The 19671-nt window shown below is 32.6% G+C and overlaps 1 protein-coding gene and 1 long non-coding RNA gene across 2 annotated transcripts; one reads left to right on the forward strand and one right to left on the reverse strand.

The window, feature by feature from the left end:
• Positions 1-7587: 7587 nt before the first annotated feature.
• LOC102620267 (uncharacterized) lies at positions 7588-8844 on the reverse strand. Its single transcript, XM_052443768.1, has one exon. It carries the CDS (start codon positions 8842-8844, stop codon positions 7588-7590), a length of 1257 nt encoding a protein of 418 aa, XP_052299728.1.
• Positions 8845-15884: 7040 nt separating this feature from the next.
• On the forward strand, positions 15885-18034 carry LOC127902456 (uncharacterized). Its single transcript, XR_008054735.1, has 2 exons — positions 15885-17438; positions 17538-18034. It is a non-coding gene; the product is annotated as an uncharacterized LOC127902456 (long non-coding RNA).
• Positions 18035-19671: the final 1637 nt, after the last annotated feature.

Below are 19671 nucleotides of genomic sequence, written 5' to 3' on the forward strand. Positions count from 1 at the left end.
ATAATAACATAAAATATTAATGCAATTTAAATATATTAATATAATATAAAACATTAATATAATATAATATAATATTTAATTTAAATTAATTTAAAAAATAATACAGTACAGTGTAGCACCAAACATTGTACAACATTATTATAATACAGTGCTAATACAATACAGCATAATACAATACATCAGTATTAAAATAATGCAATACAACATAATACAATACAGTGTGTCAAACGCACCCTAAGGTAACTAATGTGCCACACTATATTAATGTGTCAACATTATGTTAAAATACCATACAAATCCAAAGAAATTTATAAATTAATATGACATAAAAATAACTAGAAAAAAATAAAATAAACTTAAAAACTCATTTTAGAAAATAATAAATTTAATAGTTTGAAACATTGAGCTTCACTCTTCACCTCAATTTAATAAAATTAGCCACTCATATTGAAAGAAAACACAACACTCTTTTTGTTTTATAAACTTTTTGAAATATATTACAAAGAAAATTGATACAGATGAAAAGAAAAGAAAAAAAAAGAAAGAAATTCTTCAGCTACACCCTTAGCTATCACTCTCTCTCAGGCTTAAGCTTCTCTCCACCTCTGCTCCCTGCATTTCCTTGCCCTTTTATAGGCAAGGAATGCATTATCTTTATTTATTTTATTATTATTATATATATATGTACATTAAAATGTGCAATGTACATATCTTTATTTATTTTGTTCTTTTGTTCTTATTTTATTTTATTTTTTATTTACATCTCTTTAATTATGCTTCCAAATTGTTCCAGTAGTCCTTCTTTTTTCCCGCTTTCAATTCCAATTTATTCCTAAAAATATTTATAAGATAAAAATTAGAATATTGCAAATTAATTTAACACAAAAATTTATTTGGGGAGCATTCATATAATTTATAAGTTATGCGCGCATTAATAAACACTTTAAGTGAAAAACTAATAATTTTATCCTTATTACACGTACACTTTTTAGTGTTAATCACACCCCCTAACCAGTTTATTGCTAGGCCCTAGCAATTTAAGCGATAAAAATTTAGAGAAATTTCAAAACCAAGTTGAATTTTTTTTTTTAAATTGTGTTCACTTCTTTCATTGGATCAAGGAAAAGAATTAAATAAAAATATAAGCATTATCTTCAGCCTAAAGAAAATCACACCCACATAAATCAGTTAAGTAAGATCATGTAAAATGATCAATTATTAGAACTACATTAATCAAGCCACTTTTAAGAATGGTACGTCAAACCCCAAAACTTCACGATTTAGAGTGACTCTTTCAAAAGAAAATATATCCCAAATTAAATTGTCACTCTAAAAATGGTAAATTTGAGAGAATAACAAAACAATATCACAAGCTCTCACCAAGATAAAAATATAATGCCCACAACTTAGAAATAAAATGATCTCAAGTTCAAGGAATTACTAGCAAAAGTTATTTTTATTTTTATGCATCACCACATCTTTTAGTCCATATTACCAGCTTTTACTTCAGACTATAGTTCCCTAAAATTAAGAAGGACTTTTATTAGAACGTAACGTATGCTAGGGTCATGGCTAACAAAAAAAGTAATAGGGAAAACAAAAATATATATTTGAAAAATAAGGGACTTTTTAGAGATTACAAGGTGCTTTTTTTTCTTGGAATTCTTTTCTTTTTTTTTTTGTCTCCTTTTTTTAATTTTTATTTTTATATACATATCCTCTCTTTTTTTCCATAACACAATTATTAAGAATAAATAATCATCCCTATATTCAAACATAATTGAGTGGTGGAAAACATAAAATATAAGGTGATACTCCACATTGGAGTGGGATAAGATACTAGGTTATCAAAGGAAAAGTTTTTTTTAAAAAGTTCAAAGGGGTTAACTATGGATTCTTTATAATAGGGTTGGGTAGAAAGGCTCAAACGGATCAAAGATGGCCTTCTGTCATCTTTTAGGGCTATAAATAATCTTTCGTATCCACTAGTTCAATGGACTTTTAGATGCGGCTGCACAAACTTTCTCTTTTTTTTTAAGAAAATATTGAGATCTTGTGCAATAAATTGTGAAGTTGTATAGGCAAACATGGTTACTCTTCAAGGATAATAGGCTCAAAAACTCACTTGGACTTTTCATAACGTGTACATTCCTCCAAATGGCTTAATCAATTTCACTCATCCAATTTCTCAATTTACGTTTCAACATGTAAAGGGGAAAACATAGTCTAACATAACTCAAGGCCAAAGATAATACGAATACCAAAATTTAAAATCATCATGTTATCCAATGTTAAAAGATCACATCGAAAACGAAATCTTTTTTTTTTTTAAGAAACACTAAAAAATTGGGACTTATTGTAGAAATTTATAGGAGATGATTAAGAGAAAAAGACAGAAAACAAAAAGTTAGAAAATGTTTTTTTTAAAGAAAACACACTAAAATTAAGAAGATGCGTTTCTAGAGACACTACATTCTATATTCTGCTATTTTCGACTCAAATTTTTATCCAAAGTTAGTCTTTACAAAAAAAAATAGTAAAAACATCACCGTGACTGAGACATTCCACAACTATCAATTATTCCCTCCCCCCAACCTGAAGGAGACATTGTCCTCAATATCTAAATAAAGGAGTAGAGTTTAGAAGATATCAACTGGCCACTACTGGAAATATTTACAAACGGAGAGTTAAATCTAATATACACTTTTTATGAGAGTTACTGCCATCGTCATCAGTTGCTCAATCCAACGCCAAAGTCATGGGATCTGGCTCTGGTTTGTAAGTTTCCAAAAAATCAAGTAATTTATTAGCAGTAAGAGCACAAATGAAGAGTTTTTTCGCTGATGACGAAATGAAATAATTTTTAATTGCATGATTAATAAATGTTATTAAGTTATCATAAAAGTTATTAACATTTAACAAACCGATGGGTTTTTTGTGGATATTCAAATGGGCCCAAGAAGCAAATGTAATTAGCGCCTCTAAAGTTGCAAGATCTCCTAGCAAGAAAATGACAGCGTCAGCATGATTTAACATTTCAAATATTCTTTCTTGCATACCTGAGACAACTAACTCTTCTCTAGTTGGTGGGTCTAGTAGACATCCTAAAGGTTTTAAGGCTTTTGGAATGATGTCTAGCACTTGGCTTCCTCGAATGAAAGCAGTTTCAGAGACAAGCTTTGAAAACCCTCGGCCACCTCCTCCATATAAAAGATGTAGTTTTCTCTCTGTTATAACATGACCAAGATCTATGGCTGCCTAAACGAACTCCTTATACTTTCCATAGCGAAATCCAGAAAGTACATAAATATTTTTAAGTTGACTGCTTGAAGTTGCTACCATTAAAACAATTCTAAAAAGAAACAATTTGTGAGTGCTTGAAAAGGAGCTTCTATTTAAGGATCTTGGTAACGGACATAATGACATACATCTATAAATGGGGTGGTGTGTTTGTCATATGACGCGTGAAGCTTTTAGCTTAATAATTCAAAGGCAAACAGTGAAAAGAAAAAGCAAACAGTAATTAGATAAAAAAAGACACACAATAATAATAATAATGCAAAAGATAAAAGAACAGTAAAATAAAATGATATTTACTTGTAGTTGTGATTGTGGCTTACATCTTCCTCTGGTTTTACATCCAGTAACGGTTTCAACTCCCTTTATGGGTCGAGGATAGGCTTCCCATCCAGTTTTCTTATAAACTGGCAAACATGGTCTTTTAGAGTCAGATTCCCAAGACTAAACTATGCACTTTCCTTTTGGAACAGCTTCCACAAATTTTGAATTTCACGTTGAACATATCCGCTCGGATGCGTCTCAAGAGATCGTAAGATATCATCCAACGATTCTTTACTCATGCCATCTTTAACGAATTTGATTTTATCTTCACGATTTATAGAAATTATTCCTAAAGTTTTACAACGTGGCTTTTTGCAAACAAGTCTTACACAGTGAGAACATTCAGAGCCAAGTTGCTTAACTCTTCTTTTCTTAGCAAATGTACTTTTACTAAAACCAGGCATGTAGGAAATGAATGGATCAAAAAACTCACCTGCCAGTCGGACCTTTACTTCAATTAACCAGCGAATGTCAGCAGGAATCCCATTGATCATTAACAAATGCAGTCGTTCACAACAAGCATTGTAAATCTTCGTAAGAGCATTTTGAGGGAGAGAAGGAAAACGTTGATGCAAATTTCGTTGTATTTCTTCTATCTTGACATTGAGATTTCAGTTATTGTGGGAAACTGAGAATACCGACTTAAAAAGTCACAGAGTATCGTTATCCGCCATTTATACGGGAGAGTGAATCAAAACAAAACGAATCAAATCTGTAAAATCAAATCAAAAGTGAAGAAGAACAACAAAATAAAACAATAACACACAAGGAATATAACTCACCTTCGTCCTTTTATTGAATTTACCTCCAGTTCTAATTGCATATTATAAATACCATCCTCTATTTCCTTGAGTTGTCTTTCTGGATCTTTCACATAGGATACTAACTCTGGTGGTTGTAGATCCCAAATGGGATGTGATTTACAAAATCAGAGCAATTTCCTCAGGTGAAATTTTACATGTAAAAGCTCTTTAAGATAATCGAAAAGGAAACTTGTCATGGAGGTACTCATGACAAGTATAAAACTTTAGTGAGCTAAAGCACAATTTTCAAACAACACACAATTAAAAACAATGCAATGTACTCCATTGAAGACATAGGGAAAAGGAAAAAAAATCAAACAATTCAAACAATAAAGTAACAGTAAATCAAATTCACAAAAACTTAAAATGAAAAGGCTTAATTAAAATTTGGTGGGTCACTCAAATTGATTTCGGTATCTGCTTCACGTGGTTGGTATTCCAAATATGGTTTTAATCTTTGACCATTAACTTTAAATGTAACACCATCCTTTGGATTCTCAATTTCTATGGCTCCATATGATACACATTTTTTATAACAAATGGATCATTCCACTTTGACTTTAACTTTCCTGGAAATAAATAAAGACGAGAATTATAAAGCAACACTTTTTGACCAATTTCAAATGTTTTCCTAAAAATTCTTTTGTCATGAAAAAATTTGGTAACCTTAATAATTCTGGAATTCTCATATGCATCATTTCTTAATTCCTCAAGTTCATTTAATTGCAATTTACGCACATTACCAGCATCTTCAAGATTTCAATTAAAAGCTTTAATCGTCCAAAATGATTTACGTTCAAGTTCAACTGGTAAATGGCAAGATTTTCCATAAACAAGCTGATAGGGTGACATTCCTAAAGATGTTTTAAAAGCAGTACGATATACCCAAAGTGCATCAGTTAGTCAAAGAGACCAATCTTTACGATTTGGATTAACTGTATTTTTTAAAATTTGTTTTATCTCCCTATTTGCTAATTCAACTTGACCACTTGTTTGAGAGTGATAAGGGATAGCAACTTTATATGTAATTCCATATTTCTTCATTAAGGACTCAAATGGCTTATTACAAAAATGCTTACCTCCATCACTGATAATGGCTCGAGGTATTCCAAATCTGCTCAAAAGATTTTCTTTTAAAAAGCGGATCATAATCTTGTGATCATTGTGTCAACAAGGAATCGCCTCGATCCATTTTGAAATATAATCAACAGTAACCAAAATGTATACAAACCCAAATGATGATGGAAAAGGGCCCATAAAATCAATTCCCCAACAATCAAATATTTCAATGACAAGAATGGGGTTTAAAGGCATCATGTTTCGCTTTGAAATAGACCTTACCATTTGACAATTCGTACACACTCTACAAAATGCATGTGAATCTTTAAATAATGTAGGCCAATAAAATCCACACAGTAATATTTTTGCAGCTGTCTTTTTTGAAGAAAAATGGTCACTGCGTGCTTCAGAATGACAAAATTGAATAACCCTACTTACCTCGTCGTCTGGTATGCATCTTCGAAATATTTGATCAGAGCAGTACTTGAATAGGTATGGATCATCCCAGTAAAAGCTTTTCACTTTTGTTAAGAATTTCTTCTTGTTCTGGGAACTCCAGTCACATGGAATTTCACATGTTGTAAGATAATTAACAATATTAGCATATCAAGGCATTTTGTTTATAGAAAATAAAAATTCATCAGGGAAAGAATCATTGATTGGTGTTGTTTCAATTGAAGACTCATTCATAAGTCTTAAAAGATGATCTGCAACAACATTTTCAGCACCCTTTTTGTCCTTGATTGTCAAGTTAAATTCTTGAAGTAGTAAAATCCATCGTATCAACCTTGGTTTGGCATCCTGTTTTGACATTAAATATCTCACAGCAGCATGATCAGAATAAACAATAGTGGATGAACCAATTAAATATGAACGAAATTTATCCAATGCAAATATTACAGTAAGTTTTTTTTCTCAGTTGTAGTGTAATTCATTTGAGCCCTATTCAAAGTTCTACTTGCGTAATAGATGACAAAGGGCTTATCTTCCGTTCTTTGACCCAGAACAGCTCCAACGGCATAATCACTGGCATCACATATTAGCTCAAAAGGTAAAGACCAATCAGGAGGTTGCATTATTAGGGCTGATCTCAAAAGAGTAGTTATTTTTTCAAAAGTTTGTTGAGAATCTTTAGTCCATTCAAAAAGTATGTCTTTTATTAGGAGATTATAAAGTGGTCTAGATATGACACTAAAGTCTTTTATAAACCTCCTATAAAATCCTGCATGTCCTAAAAAGGAATGGACTTCTCTAATTGTCTTTAGTGAGGGTAATTTTGAAATGACTTCAACTTTGACTTTGTCAACTTCAATTCCTTTTAAAGACACAACATGGCCCAAGACAATTCCAGAAGTGGTCATGAAATGGCATTTTTCCTAATTTAAAACTAGTCCTTTTTCTTTGCACCTTTCCAAAAGTTTTTTTAAATTATCAAGACATGTATCAAAAGAATTGCCAAATACAGTTAAATCATCCATAAAAACCTCTGGACAATTTTCAACCATATCACTAAAAATGTTTAGCATGCACCTTTGAAATGTTGCAGGAGCATTACAAAGTCCAAAGGGCATTCTCCTAAATGCAAATGTTTCAAATGGGCATGTGAATGTGGTCTTGATAATAGCCAGAGTAGTTATCAAGAAAGCAATAGTAGGGATGTCCAGCTACTCTTTTGAGAATTTGGTCTAGAAATGGAAAGGGAAAATGATCTTTTCTAGTGGCATCATTTAATTTTCTGTAATCAATGCACATGCGCCAACTAGATGGAATTCGTGTTGGGATTGGTTCACCTTTTTTCATTTTTTACAACGGTTATTCCAGATTTCTTTGGTACTACTTGTATTGGACTTACCCATTTACTATCAAAGATAGGATAGATAATTCATACATCTGGTAGTTTAAGGACCTCATTCTTTACCACTTCTTTCATATGAGGGTTTTATCTTCTTTGTGGTTGACAGGTTGTTTTAGCATTTTCCTCTAAGTGTATTCGGTGTGTGCAAATTAAAGGATTAATGCCTTTTATGTCCTTCAAGATCCAACCAAATGTAATTTTATGCCTTTTTAGTATAGATAACAACTTACCTTCTTGATCATGCATGAGTTAGGAAGAAATTACCACCTGATATGTCTGCTGCTTTCCAAGATAAGCATACTTCAATTCTTCTTGTAAGGGCATTAATTCGAGCTCTGGTGCTTCCTCTTCGTTTGGTTCTTCAGGTTGTATCGTATCTTCAAAGTTCGATTGGTCATCGTCACCTGTAGATACCTGCATAGAATCAAGTGTAGGGCATATATTAGCAGTATCACAATCTAATTTCTTACTTGATTTAAAAGAACCAGCAAAATAAATTTCCGCAGAGTTTGTAAAATTCTCATCCTGAATGTGTTCCTCAATGATTGACTTGATGAGATCAATCTCCTCATTCTCATTATCATCATCTTCTTGGTGGTGAGGTTGTTTACACATGTTGAACACATTGAGTTCCAGTGTCATGTTGCCGAAAGATAAATTCATTAATTCATTCTTGCAATTTATCAAAGCATTAGTAGTACCTAAAAATGGTCGACCCAATATAACAGGAATTTGTTTGCATTCATTTGTAATTAGTTTCGTTTTCAAAACAATAAAATCCACAAGATATATGAATTTATCGACCTGGACTAATACATCTTCAATTATTCCTTTTGGAACCTTAATCGATCTATCAGCAAGTAAAAGAGTGGTAGAAGTTGGTTTTAACTCACCGAGATTGAGTTGTTGGTACACTGAGTAAGGATGCAAATTAACACTAGCACCAAGATCAAGTAAAGCATGTTCAATTTTATGATCCCCAATAGTGTAAGAAATAGTTGAACAACCAGGATCCTTGTATTTCAAAGGACTATTGGTTGAGAGAATGGAACTTACATGTTCTGCTAGAAAAGCTCTCTTTTGCACCTTATGTTTCCTTTTCACCGTGCACAGATCTTTTAGAAATTTAGCATAAGAAGATACATGTTTAATGACATTCAGCAGAGGAATGTTGACCTTTATTTGTTTAAAAACTTTATAAATGTCTGGACTGTGGTTTGATTTCTTTGGCTTGATTAGTGCTTGAGGAAATTGGGGTATAGGAGGAGAGTTGGTTATTTCTTCATGGGTTAAAGGTTCGACAGACTCTTCCCTATTTTCTGAAATTGAATCTTTACTAGTTTCATGAGGGTCCATAATGTATTTTTTAACCACCTTACCATCACAAAGGGTTATAACCGATTTGACTTGACTCATATTTTGGTTTCCTGAATTTCCCATTTGAGGATGTTGTTGACTCTTGGGGTTTAGTTCAGGTTGAGCAGGAAACTTTCTTTTTTCATGCATGGTCAGAGCAAATGTAAGTTTGGAGATAGTTTCTGTCAATTTGGTTAAGGTTTGCATTGTTTGGTTATTGATCGACTCTTGTTATTCAATAAACAAATGCAATGTGTCTTCCAGAGTTTTTCTTGGTGGTGGGACATATGGTGGGTAACTCTGGGGATTTTGGAAATTTTGACATAGAGGAACTGGTTGTGAAGATTGTGCATGATTGTCATTTCTCCAACTACAATTTGGGTGGTTTCTCCAACCAGAGTTGTAAGTTTGGGAGTATGGATATGGATTTGCCCTTTTGAAATTGTCAATGACATTTACTTGTTCGTGCAAACTTTCTCTCAAAGCTGGCAAGGTTGGACAGTCCTGCGTAGAATGGTCAGTAGAATCGCAGACATAACATGAAATATTTTGAACAGACTTTACATGATCATTCTTTTTCAACTCTAATGCTTTGAATTTTCTAGCTAAGGATGCAAATTTGGCTTGAAAATCATGGTTTTCCCCAAATGCATGCCTCCACCAAATGGAGATGACTGGGGTTTACTTGATGACTCATAAGAACCAACTGTATCCCAGTGTTGTGCATTCTCTGCTATATAGTCAAGATAGTCTAATGCATCTTCAGGACTTTTATCCCTAAACTCACCATTACACATCATTTCAACGACTTGTCTACCTTGGGATGTTAATCCCTCGTAGAAATAAGACACTAATCTACATGTTTCAAAACCGTGGTGTCAGCCATATCTAAGGATGGTAAAGGTAATCTTCTAATTAATCTTCCACTATTTGTACGAGACCAACGACACATGCAATGCTAATGATGTGTGCTAAACTAACGATGCATAAAACGCTAAATGAAAATTGCAGAAAATAAAAATAAATTGAAAATTAAATAAGCAAAAAAAATGCGAAATGAAAATAAACAAACTGAAAAATAAATAAATAAATTAGGCGGTGAAACCAGCCATAAATAAAGAAATGAAAAGAAACAATTTAGGCGATATTTTAAAACCAACCATATAATAAAACATAAAATTAAATAAATTAATGCACAAGAATAAACAAACTGAAATTAAAATGCTAGGCGGTAGAACCGACCATATAAACAAAAATACCTAAATTAACAAAATTTAAATAATAGTCAGGCGATAGAACTGACCATTTAAAATAAATGTAGAAAGTAAATTGCAGAAATTTAAAGAAATAAATTCGATTTGGGGACTGATTTGCAAAGGTTTCTGGATTAAAATGAAGTTTCTCACAAATATTGTGGACAATGTTAAAGTTTGAAATGAGGAGGGGTGCTAACTGAAATTTTGAAAAAAGAGAATAAAATAGAATAGTAACAAATAATAATAATAAAATAAAAATGAAGTAAAGACAAACTAACACCAAATTTAAAAAACTCCCAGGCAACGGCGCTAAAAACTAAACACGACTCAAAAGTATATTACTCTCAAGTATAAGAGTGTTTAGTTATAATATAACCTGGTGAGTCCGAGGTCGAACCACAGGAAATTTTAAAATCTAGTTGTCAATTTGTTAAACATATATGTTAAGGTTACGAGATCCACTCTCAGTATTCAAACTATAATTTTAATACTATCTCATTTATATTTTGCCTCACTTTTACCAGTTAATTATTATATCATTTAATTATATGTGTGGATAAATATGGAATAAGGTACCTAATGTGCCACACTATATTAATTTGTTGATATTATGTCAAAATATCAAACAAATCCAAAGAAATTTATAAATTAACATGACATAAAAATAATTAGAAAAAAATAAAATAACTTAAAAACTCATTTGAGAAAATAATAAATTTAATAGTTTGAAACATTGAGCTTCACCATTTACCTCAGCTTAACAAAATTAGTCACTCATATTGAAAGAAAGCACAACATTCTTTTTATTTTATAAACTTTTTAAAATATATTACAAAGAAAATTGATACAAACGAAAAGAAAAAGAAAAGAAATTATTCAGCTACACCCTTGGCTATCACTCTCTCTCAGGCTTAAGCTTCTCTCCACCTCTGCTCCCTGCATTTCCTTGCCCTTTTATAGGCAAGGAATGCATTATCTTTATTTATTTTATTATTATTATATATATATATACATTGAAATGTGTAATGGTCAAGTGGTCATGATGGCCACTTGACCATCACAAGAAACCAAATTTCTTGGTTTTTGTTCTTTTTTCATTTTTTCATTTTTTTTATTTTTATTCATTTTCATTTTTTTTTATTTACATATCTTCAATTATGCTTCCACATTGCTCCAGTAGTCTTCTTTGTTACCGCTTTCAATTCTAATTTATTCTTGAAAAATATTTATAAGATAAAAATTAACATATTGCGAATTAATTTAACATAAAAATTTATTTGGGGAGCATTCATATAATTTATAAGTTATGCACGTATTAATCAACACTTTAAGTGAAAAACTAATAATTTTATCTTATTACACGTACACTTTTTAGTGTTAATCAGGGTAGTTAATAATACCCGATCGGATGAAATCTTTTAAACCCAATCGGGTTATGATCGGATCGGGTGGTACCTGATCCGAAACCCGATCGGGTTGCTTTATAAAAAAACTAACAGCGCACGCCACACACACAATGACACAAATCACATAACACAGATTCCCAAAACACATACACATCACAAAACACAAATCACAGACAAAGAACACATATTACATACACATTACACAAAACACATACACAACACAATACACACCCAAGAGGCCAAGACCCAACACAGCTTCACCTAGTAGCCCTCACATCAAGCCGCCGACAGCCACAGCCACGAACCCACAACCATCTCCCTCGCTCAACTTCTCATCTCTGTTAACTCAACTTCTCATCTCTATTGCACCAGCAATTTCTCATTCTAGACCAGAAGCAAGACCCCTCTTCACGCTCGATCCCAATTTGTTGCGTGTCTGCGGCCACCCAAGGGCTTCAAGGGCTGAGCTTTCCGCTGCCTTGAACCCAACAGAACGGCATATCTGAGACACCGCAACTTTTGTGACAGTGAATGCGAACTCCAAGGGGGTTTATTCTCCTTATTCTGTTGGCTTTTGATTTTGTTTTTGGTGTTTTTTTTTTCTGGGGTTTCATCGTTAGTGTACTGGAGCAGAGACTCTTTAATTAGATTCCAGAAGAGTCGCCCTAGTCGATTTTGATTTTTGATGGCCTTCTAAATTGGGGGCGTTTCTGTAATGTAGTTTTCTTTTTCCTTTTCTTTTTCAAATTTAATTCAGGAGAAAGTTTGATGCGTGCGTGTTGGGCTTTGAACCCGCGCTCACAAATGGTAGAAACCGTGGAAATTCTGGTCTATTATCTAAACTCGAACTCATCAAAATTTAATCTGATTTTTTACCTAATCCGATCCGACCCGAATATAAATCGAGCCGGATCTGATCGGGTTATAAGTTCGGATTGCATTCGGATTAATTTTTACCCAACCTGAGCACCCGATCGGATTGACCCGAACCCAATTTTGCCCACCCCTAGTATTATATAATGATTGTATAATAACAATCAAATTATTTATAAGAAATTGAAAAACCAAATCTGAAAGAAAATTTCTCTATTTATTAGATAATAAAGAATATACAAAGATGAGAAATAGTGATGTCACATCACCTCTTGTAGTCCCAACTTTATATAAATATATAGATACACACAATCAAAGTTTAAAGGACTTTGATGTGATCCAGAGTGCTCAGAGCATTAAACATCTGTTACTTATTCTAGAGGGGCCAATTACGAGAGCATGAGCTAAAACGATCAAGGAAGCAATGCAAAGATTTGTTCAAGCTACTTTGGACGAATCCAATAAAAATTCAATTTGCAAGAGACCAATGTTCAAGATGGACTTGAAAGAGGAGGAACCAGCCTTGATATACTTTATTCAAGCTAACGAGGTGGTGCGCATCGGTGAAGATGATTTTTGAAGTAGAAGAATGGCTAGAAAAACAATCCTAAAGTTATAGCTGCATTACTTACGTCGAGAGCTTCGAAAAGGAATATTGGGGGCCCAAATCCAACATCATATGCACAAGTTACGGTCTGTTTAAAATCAATGGCTCTACAGGCCAAGGCCCATGCCACTTCGGGTTTTTATTTTAGGGTTCTTTTCGTGTTTTTAAGTTAAATTAGGGTTAGCCACCTTATATAAACATTCTTTTATGTTCTTTGAATAGACTTTTTGACAATCTTGAGTTTGATATCATTAGAGAGTATTTTCTCAACTTGTTCTTAAAAGAACTTCTGACTTATCAAAGAAATAGCTAACCTCTATGGCATCTTATTTAGCAATCTAAGTTCTTGAGATTTAGCTTCTCAAAGGTTTGGATCTTTTATCCGAATTCTGATCATATTGGCTTTATTGGGTTCTTATCAATCTAGTTGTGGGTTTTTCTAGTTAGATCTAGAGGGGTTCTCATCAGACTTGAACACATAAAAGTATAAATATTAGTGAGACTTGAAGCGAAAAAGATACTTTTACCTTTTATAAATATGAATTCTCTAGTACTCAACAATCCTTTCTCAAGCAATATCAAATATATTCCGATTTTCTAATACACTATATCTCTGTATGTATTACAATATATGAAAACATATTAAATTCTAAGGTATTCTTAGATTAACTGCACAAATTAAGTTAGTACATCTCTGTCTCCCATTTAATTTATAAAAGTATTAAGCACAGTAATAAACACTCAATCATGGAATAATAAATTAAAAATAACACAAATTTATGTTAGGCTACATCGTGACCCTAACAAAATAGATTAATTCTTGAGAAAATTAAGGGAACTCATAAATATACTAGAGAACATTCTAACAAGACAATTGGAAAACGAAAAGAAAAACTCAAAAAAGTAATCTCAACATCTCTTTTTTTCTAAATTGCTCCTGCAGCTCTTGGATTTAGCTTCTAATTGAGTGTGTTCTGCTCCTCTTCTCTCAGCATCAGTTACTTCAGCTCTTTTTAAGTCTCTCTTTCATTATGCCCCCAATACTCCTCTTTTTTTATTGTAATAAAGGCCGATAAACCCTTATTAAATAGAAATACTCCTTAACCAAGGATTTGCTAGCCTCATACCTGTATAATACGACTCTACCAACTTCCTGTTTAAGCTATAAAGCTTATACCAAATTCTTTAAGTTTCCATGTGCCATCTTTATGATATAATCTAATTTGATTGCCTTCTAGTGCTCCACATAAATGCAAGCATGATGGTTAATTTGATTGCATCTTCTTTAACTTGTTTCAATTAAATTTCTATATTCTTTCTCTTTTGGATTCTTTTAAACAAATTTCTTCGCAAATGTTCGAATTTAATTTATGTTTTAGCTCTTTTTATTTTGATATTACCTACATAAATAAAAACATAAAATTAAGATAATAATTGTTTACGTCTGATTTTTTTCCTGCTTGAAACAAATCAAGTACAACAAATAGAGGTAACCTGCACACAGAGTCACAAACAAAGAAAAACGGTGAAATGGGACTGGAGATGGTGATTTCCAGTGAGCCCAATCTAATGCTTAAGTCAGTATGCTATTTGGTAGCTGAAAAATACAATAGTTCATTCAGTTTTTCATACCTTTCTTTCGGCATTTTTCCCTTAAAAATTACCTTTATTTAGAAAAAAAAAAATAGGGCATGATTTTGGGTGTGTATTAGCCTTGTAACCAACTTCCTTACCCACTTTCTTTGTGTTCTTGCAATTATTTCTTAAGCGATAAACATTGTCATAATATTTTAGTCCTACTGAGTCGGTGCTTTTGACCAATTCAAGGTCTCAGTTGAGAGTTCTGTATTTTCCACTTCGACGGATCCTTAATGCCCACTTAATAATCTCCATTCCTGCCTTCAAGAGATCTAATTTTTCTTCTTAGAGACCCTGAACCCCTTTGAAATGGTAAGAATAAATAAATTTTAGATCAACACAAATCCCAGTTCATGATAAGAGTTTTCAAAATTAAAAAATCTCTTATTGAGAACTAGGGATGGCAAAAATCCCCACGGGGATGGGTACCCTCGGGGATTTTCCCCATTCGGGGAGGGTATGGGGATAATTTCATACCCAATTTCTTATTCGGGGAGGGGACGGGGAAATTTTTTTACCCAATTTTTTTTTCGGGGAGGGGACGGGGATGAGGTGGAATCCCCATCCCCTACCCATTTCCCCATTTTAATTTTTAATTTTATTTTAATTTTTTAAAATTACTAGTAAATAAATTATAAAATTTAAATTATAAAATTATAAATATTGGTAAAAATAAAAAATATCAAAATATTTATATTATTAAATTTTTAGGCCTAATTAACTAATTAAAGTCCTAAATTTTTATTTAGGACATTAAAAAGACCGAGTAGATTCTATTAGCCAAACATTTTTTTTAATTTTAATATTCTTTAAATATTTTAAACTTAAATCTATTTTTTATTTATTTTTAGATGTTATAATTGCCCACAGCGAATCACAATTTTAATATCTAATCTAATCTAATCTAATCTAATATTTACTTTTGATTTGCTCCGATTTAACTATTGTGTTGTAAAGAGAATAGTCCACATTTATAAAGTGCTCACGCCACCATTGAAAAAGTTAATTTTGAATCTAAATTCGATTTTATTTGTAACAATTTTGTATTAAACTATTAATTTGTTCATGATAGTTTGTAAAAGAAGTTTGTATTCCTTGCATGTTGCGTTACTTACTAATTTAATGTAGTGACTTTTGTAATAGATATTAATGTAAGATATATTTTAAACTTTATTTTTATTTTAATTTTTTATTTTAATATGATTAACTCAAAATTGAAAAAAAATATATTAGTTATTCGGGGATCGGGGACCCTCGGGGATCCCCTGTTATTATTCGGGAAGAAGATGGGAATTCTCTCAAGTAATTCTGATGGGGACGGGGAGAAGATAAGGACATACGCAAAATATCGGGGATGAATACGAGGAGATCGGTCCCCTCCCCTCCCCTCCCCATTGCCATCCCTATTGAGAACTAGGAAGTTAATGGGCTCTTATGTGGATTTTAAAATTTGAAATTAAACACTACCCTTGAGATACATATCGTTCCCAATCTCTGCTCTCATTTCTTTCCTTCTCACGATGTTTGGGTCTTCATTCTTTTACCTAACCCAGGTATACTTATCACCTTTCTCTCTTTTTCTTTTTCTTTTCTTCATTTTGTGGCTTTCATGGATCCATTCAAAGTTGAGCATAGCAAATCAAGCAAAAGTAAAGGTTCATGTAGAGGAGTCACCAAGAGTCTCACGCGTCGTTCCTCCTGTGTTTCTCCTCCTTCTACGACCACAATTCATGTTGCTGATGATAAGGACCAAGACGTCTCAATAGAGGAGTTTTCAGCCAATCGATGGGAATCTAAAGCCTCTCTTCACATGATCAACAAATTGAGAAAGGATTTTCAAATTCCAAACTCCGTAAAGCTTACGATTCTAAACCCTTACGAAAATATGGCAACATCTCCAGAGGGCTCTGTAGCCCTTTACACTTCTATGTTCAAAGTTAGGATAAGGCACTACCCTTACACCCTTTTATTTGTTTGTTTTTGTGATCCTTCAACGTTGTCCCCGCTCAACTTAACCCTGTAGTTTATAAGGCCCTTCTTGGTCATTATTTAATCCGGAAACTTTCGGGAAACCAATCTAACTTCTCTTTTGGTGAGTTTAAAAGATTGTATCAGATCAAATCAGTTGCCAAAGGAAGTGGTTGGTACTACTTGGCCGACTGGGCTCCCATTGATCCAATTATCACCCCTGATTTCCTTGGTCAACTAAGGGTTGGAAAGATTCTTAGTTTAGTTTCTAGCTTCTGAAAGCTGGTGTTCTAGTGACCCCAACACTAGCGATTCTTTTTCCACTTTCTTTCAAACTCTAGGTTGATTTTTGTCTTCGTGGTTTGTGGTTCATTACTTTTATCATATAATTTTAATTTTGTTGTTGTGATTTGGCATTCTTCACCTATTTTATCTGCGGAATTGCTTGGCAACATTCAATGTGGTCAAGTTAGCTTTTTGCAATTTGATGTGATTTCTCTATTCAGCAAGACTTTATACCAAGAATTTGGTCTCATTCCTGTTGGTATGTATCGTACTATTTTGCACTGTGACCAGTTTTAGTTTCTCTCCTTTTTACTTCTTTACATTTATTTGGTGTTGAGGACGCACAGTTATCATGTCTCAAATTGGTAGTAGAAAGAGAATAAGGCTAACAAACTTACCTCCCGGGGAGTCCACCTCTCGAAAGCACGGCGCTACTCCTTCGACTCAATCTCAGTGCTCGAAGCCCCCTCAAATCAATCTGTCCCTCATGGCACCTTGCAAGCCGGGAAAAAAAACCCAACTGCCAACCAATTTGAGATCACCTGAGCACACTTTAGCTCTCATGTTTGATGATTTGGCTAACTAGACTTTTTAGCATAGCGAGCTCGAACATGACCTAGCCACCTTTCGTCTTTGAAGAGGACATTTTCTTACAAGAATGTCTTCGTTCAAAGCAGACTGACCCAGAGGTCCTATTCTCTGCCTTCATAGGTAATGCTCACAAGGTTGGCTTTATGATTCCCTCTTGGGTTTGTTGTTGCTCTCTTTATTGCCTGACATCGATAAAATTTCTTTATTGAACATTCATAGGTCACTATGAACATGATCCAAGCATACAATCTATACCGAAATTCAAAAGGTGAATGTTCTAAAGCCAGAAGTGAGAAAAATATGGTTTCAGTGAAGTAATCCAGCTAAGGACTGAGCTTGCAGCTCTCAAATCCGTTCATGAATCTCTCAAATTGGAGTATAGCATCAACAACGATGTGATCAAGAACAAAGATGAAGAGCTATCTCGCCTGAGGCAACAGCGTCAGAACAGTTATTAGAGCCATATCAAAGCTTATCTCCAATTGGCTGAATTTAAGCAAGTGAAGGAGGTGGAATTCTTTGCTAGGGTTGATGATTGCAAGAAAGTGATGAAGGACCACTATCCTGAGTAGGATTTGAAGTTCATGGATGATTATTATTGTGAAGCCCCTCACGTGGACGATTTTAACTTGCCTCCAGAGGACAAGTCAGCTATAAATAATATGTAAGATACATATTTTTTTGGACAAAATAAAAGAAAAAACATTTCACAGGCACTTTTTTTTTTCATCCTTTAGTTTATCCTTAAATTTAATATAGTCAAGATAGATAAATAAATAATCAGTACTGTTATTCTATGATAAGTAAACACAAATTCCTTCATTCACTTAAGAAAATACACGCTAAGGACAATGATTCTCAATTGAAAAATTATCATTATCATTATTATTGTTGTTGTTGTTGTTGTTGTTGTTGTTGTATATAAAAATTTAATTGACTTCATTAAAAAAATTTGATGAACAATACGTGTGCGAGTGCGCACGCGTTGCGTATTCTTTAGTGTTATTTTTATTTTGTTAAATTACCATTAAATTATAAATTTATATAAAAATTCAGATGTTATTTAATTGTTCTTGAAACTTTTATTTTAAAATGGTTTACAATTATTTAACTAAAAATCTTATTTTACCCTCAATGAATTATAGAGTAAACTTAACTATAAATTTATAGATAGGTATTTTGTACTATTATTTGAAAAATAAGGATAAAATGGATTAAAAAAAATAAGACTGAAATGTACTATTGTATCGAATTTCAGGAGTAAAAATGACTTTTTCCCTTTTTATAAATAGGAAAACGAGCTTAACAACTCATCTTAAAATTGTAACTCCATCATCGATATTATTTTTCTTAAAATTGTTGATCGGAGATAGCCGCTAAAAGGGGAGGACTTTGTTAGTATAGAGAATAATTTTATTTATGAATTCTAATCTTCTAAGCTTGGAGTTTTTTGTTTTTTATTTGAGTGACTCAAATTTAATTTATTTATTATTGGCGTGGCGAGATTTTCATCGTTGCATCTGTCTCGTTCTAATAAGTTGCAGAACACACTCTTCTAGGCCAATTTGAGTTGGATCGGTGAGCGTGAGTGCTCTGTGAACTAAGGCCTTTCAGGGGTCCTCAAGTGTGCCGGCTTTAAGTTTCTTCCATTCAAATTTCACATTACTGCTTCTCGCACGTGAATCACATAAGTCTGCCTTTTCAATAATATTAAAACAATAATCATTAATTCATCGTCAACAACATCATCACAATAATACAAGTCTACTCTTTTTGTATCTTTCTTAAAAGAGGATGATGATGATGATGAAAACTTACTTCGAGTACATCAACCCCAAAAATTAACTCATAAATATTGAAAGTATGTAAAACAAACAAATAAATTTATCAGAAATTTAAATAAAAATGTACATATACCACAAATGTATTAATTAATATATCTAATAAAACTTCTCTATAATCCTAATATTGGGGCCAAATTAACTTTATTACTATAAATAGATTATAAATTAATAGAAGTGTAGTTACAAATATTATTGTTTTGACTTAATTATTATTGGTGCAAGTGATACGAGGGTAAAATATAAATTACATTAATAATTAATAAATGAAGGATGTCAAATCTAATTTATAAAAGTGATAGTGACGAAAAATAAAAATACATGTATCTATGCAGTGTTGGAAATATTCAAAATGCAAAGTGCAAGTCCAAATGTTTGTATTCTTTCAAATAATAATTTATTAATAATTTTAAAGAATAAATTATTGTCTCAAACAACTTTAAAAGATATTTCATTCTATATTATATCATTAGTGCAAAACAGCATATACTTTTTTAATGTATAGATAATTA

The sequence above is a fragment of the Citrus sinensis genome, chromosome 1 (genome assembly GCF_022201045.2).
Source record: "Citrus sinensis cultivar Valencia sweet orange chromosome 1, DVS_A1.0, whole genome shotgun sequence".
NCBI lineage: Eukaryota > Viridiplantae > Streptophyta > Magnoliopsida > Sapindales > Rutaceae > Citrus > Citrus sinensis.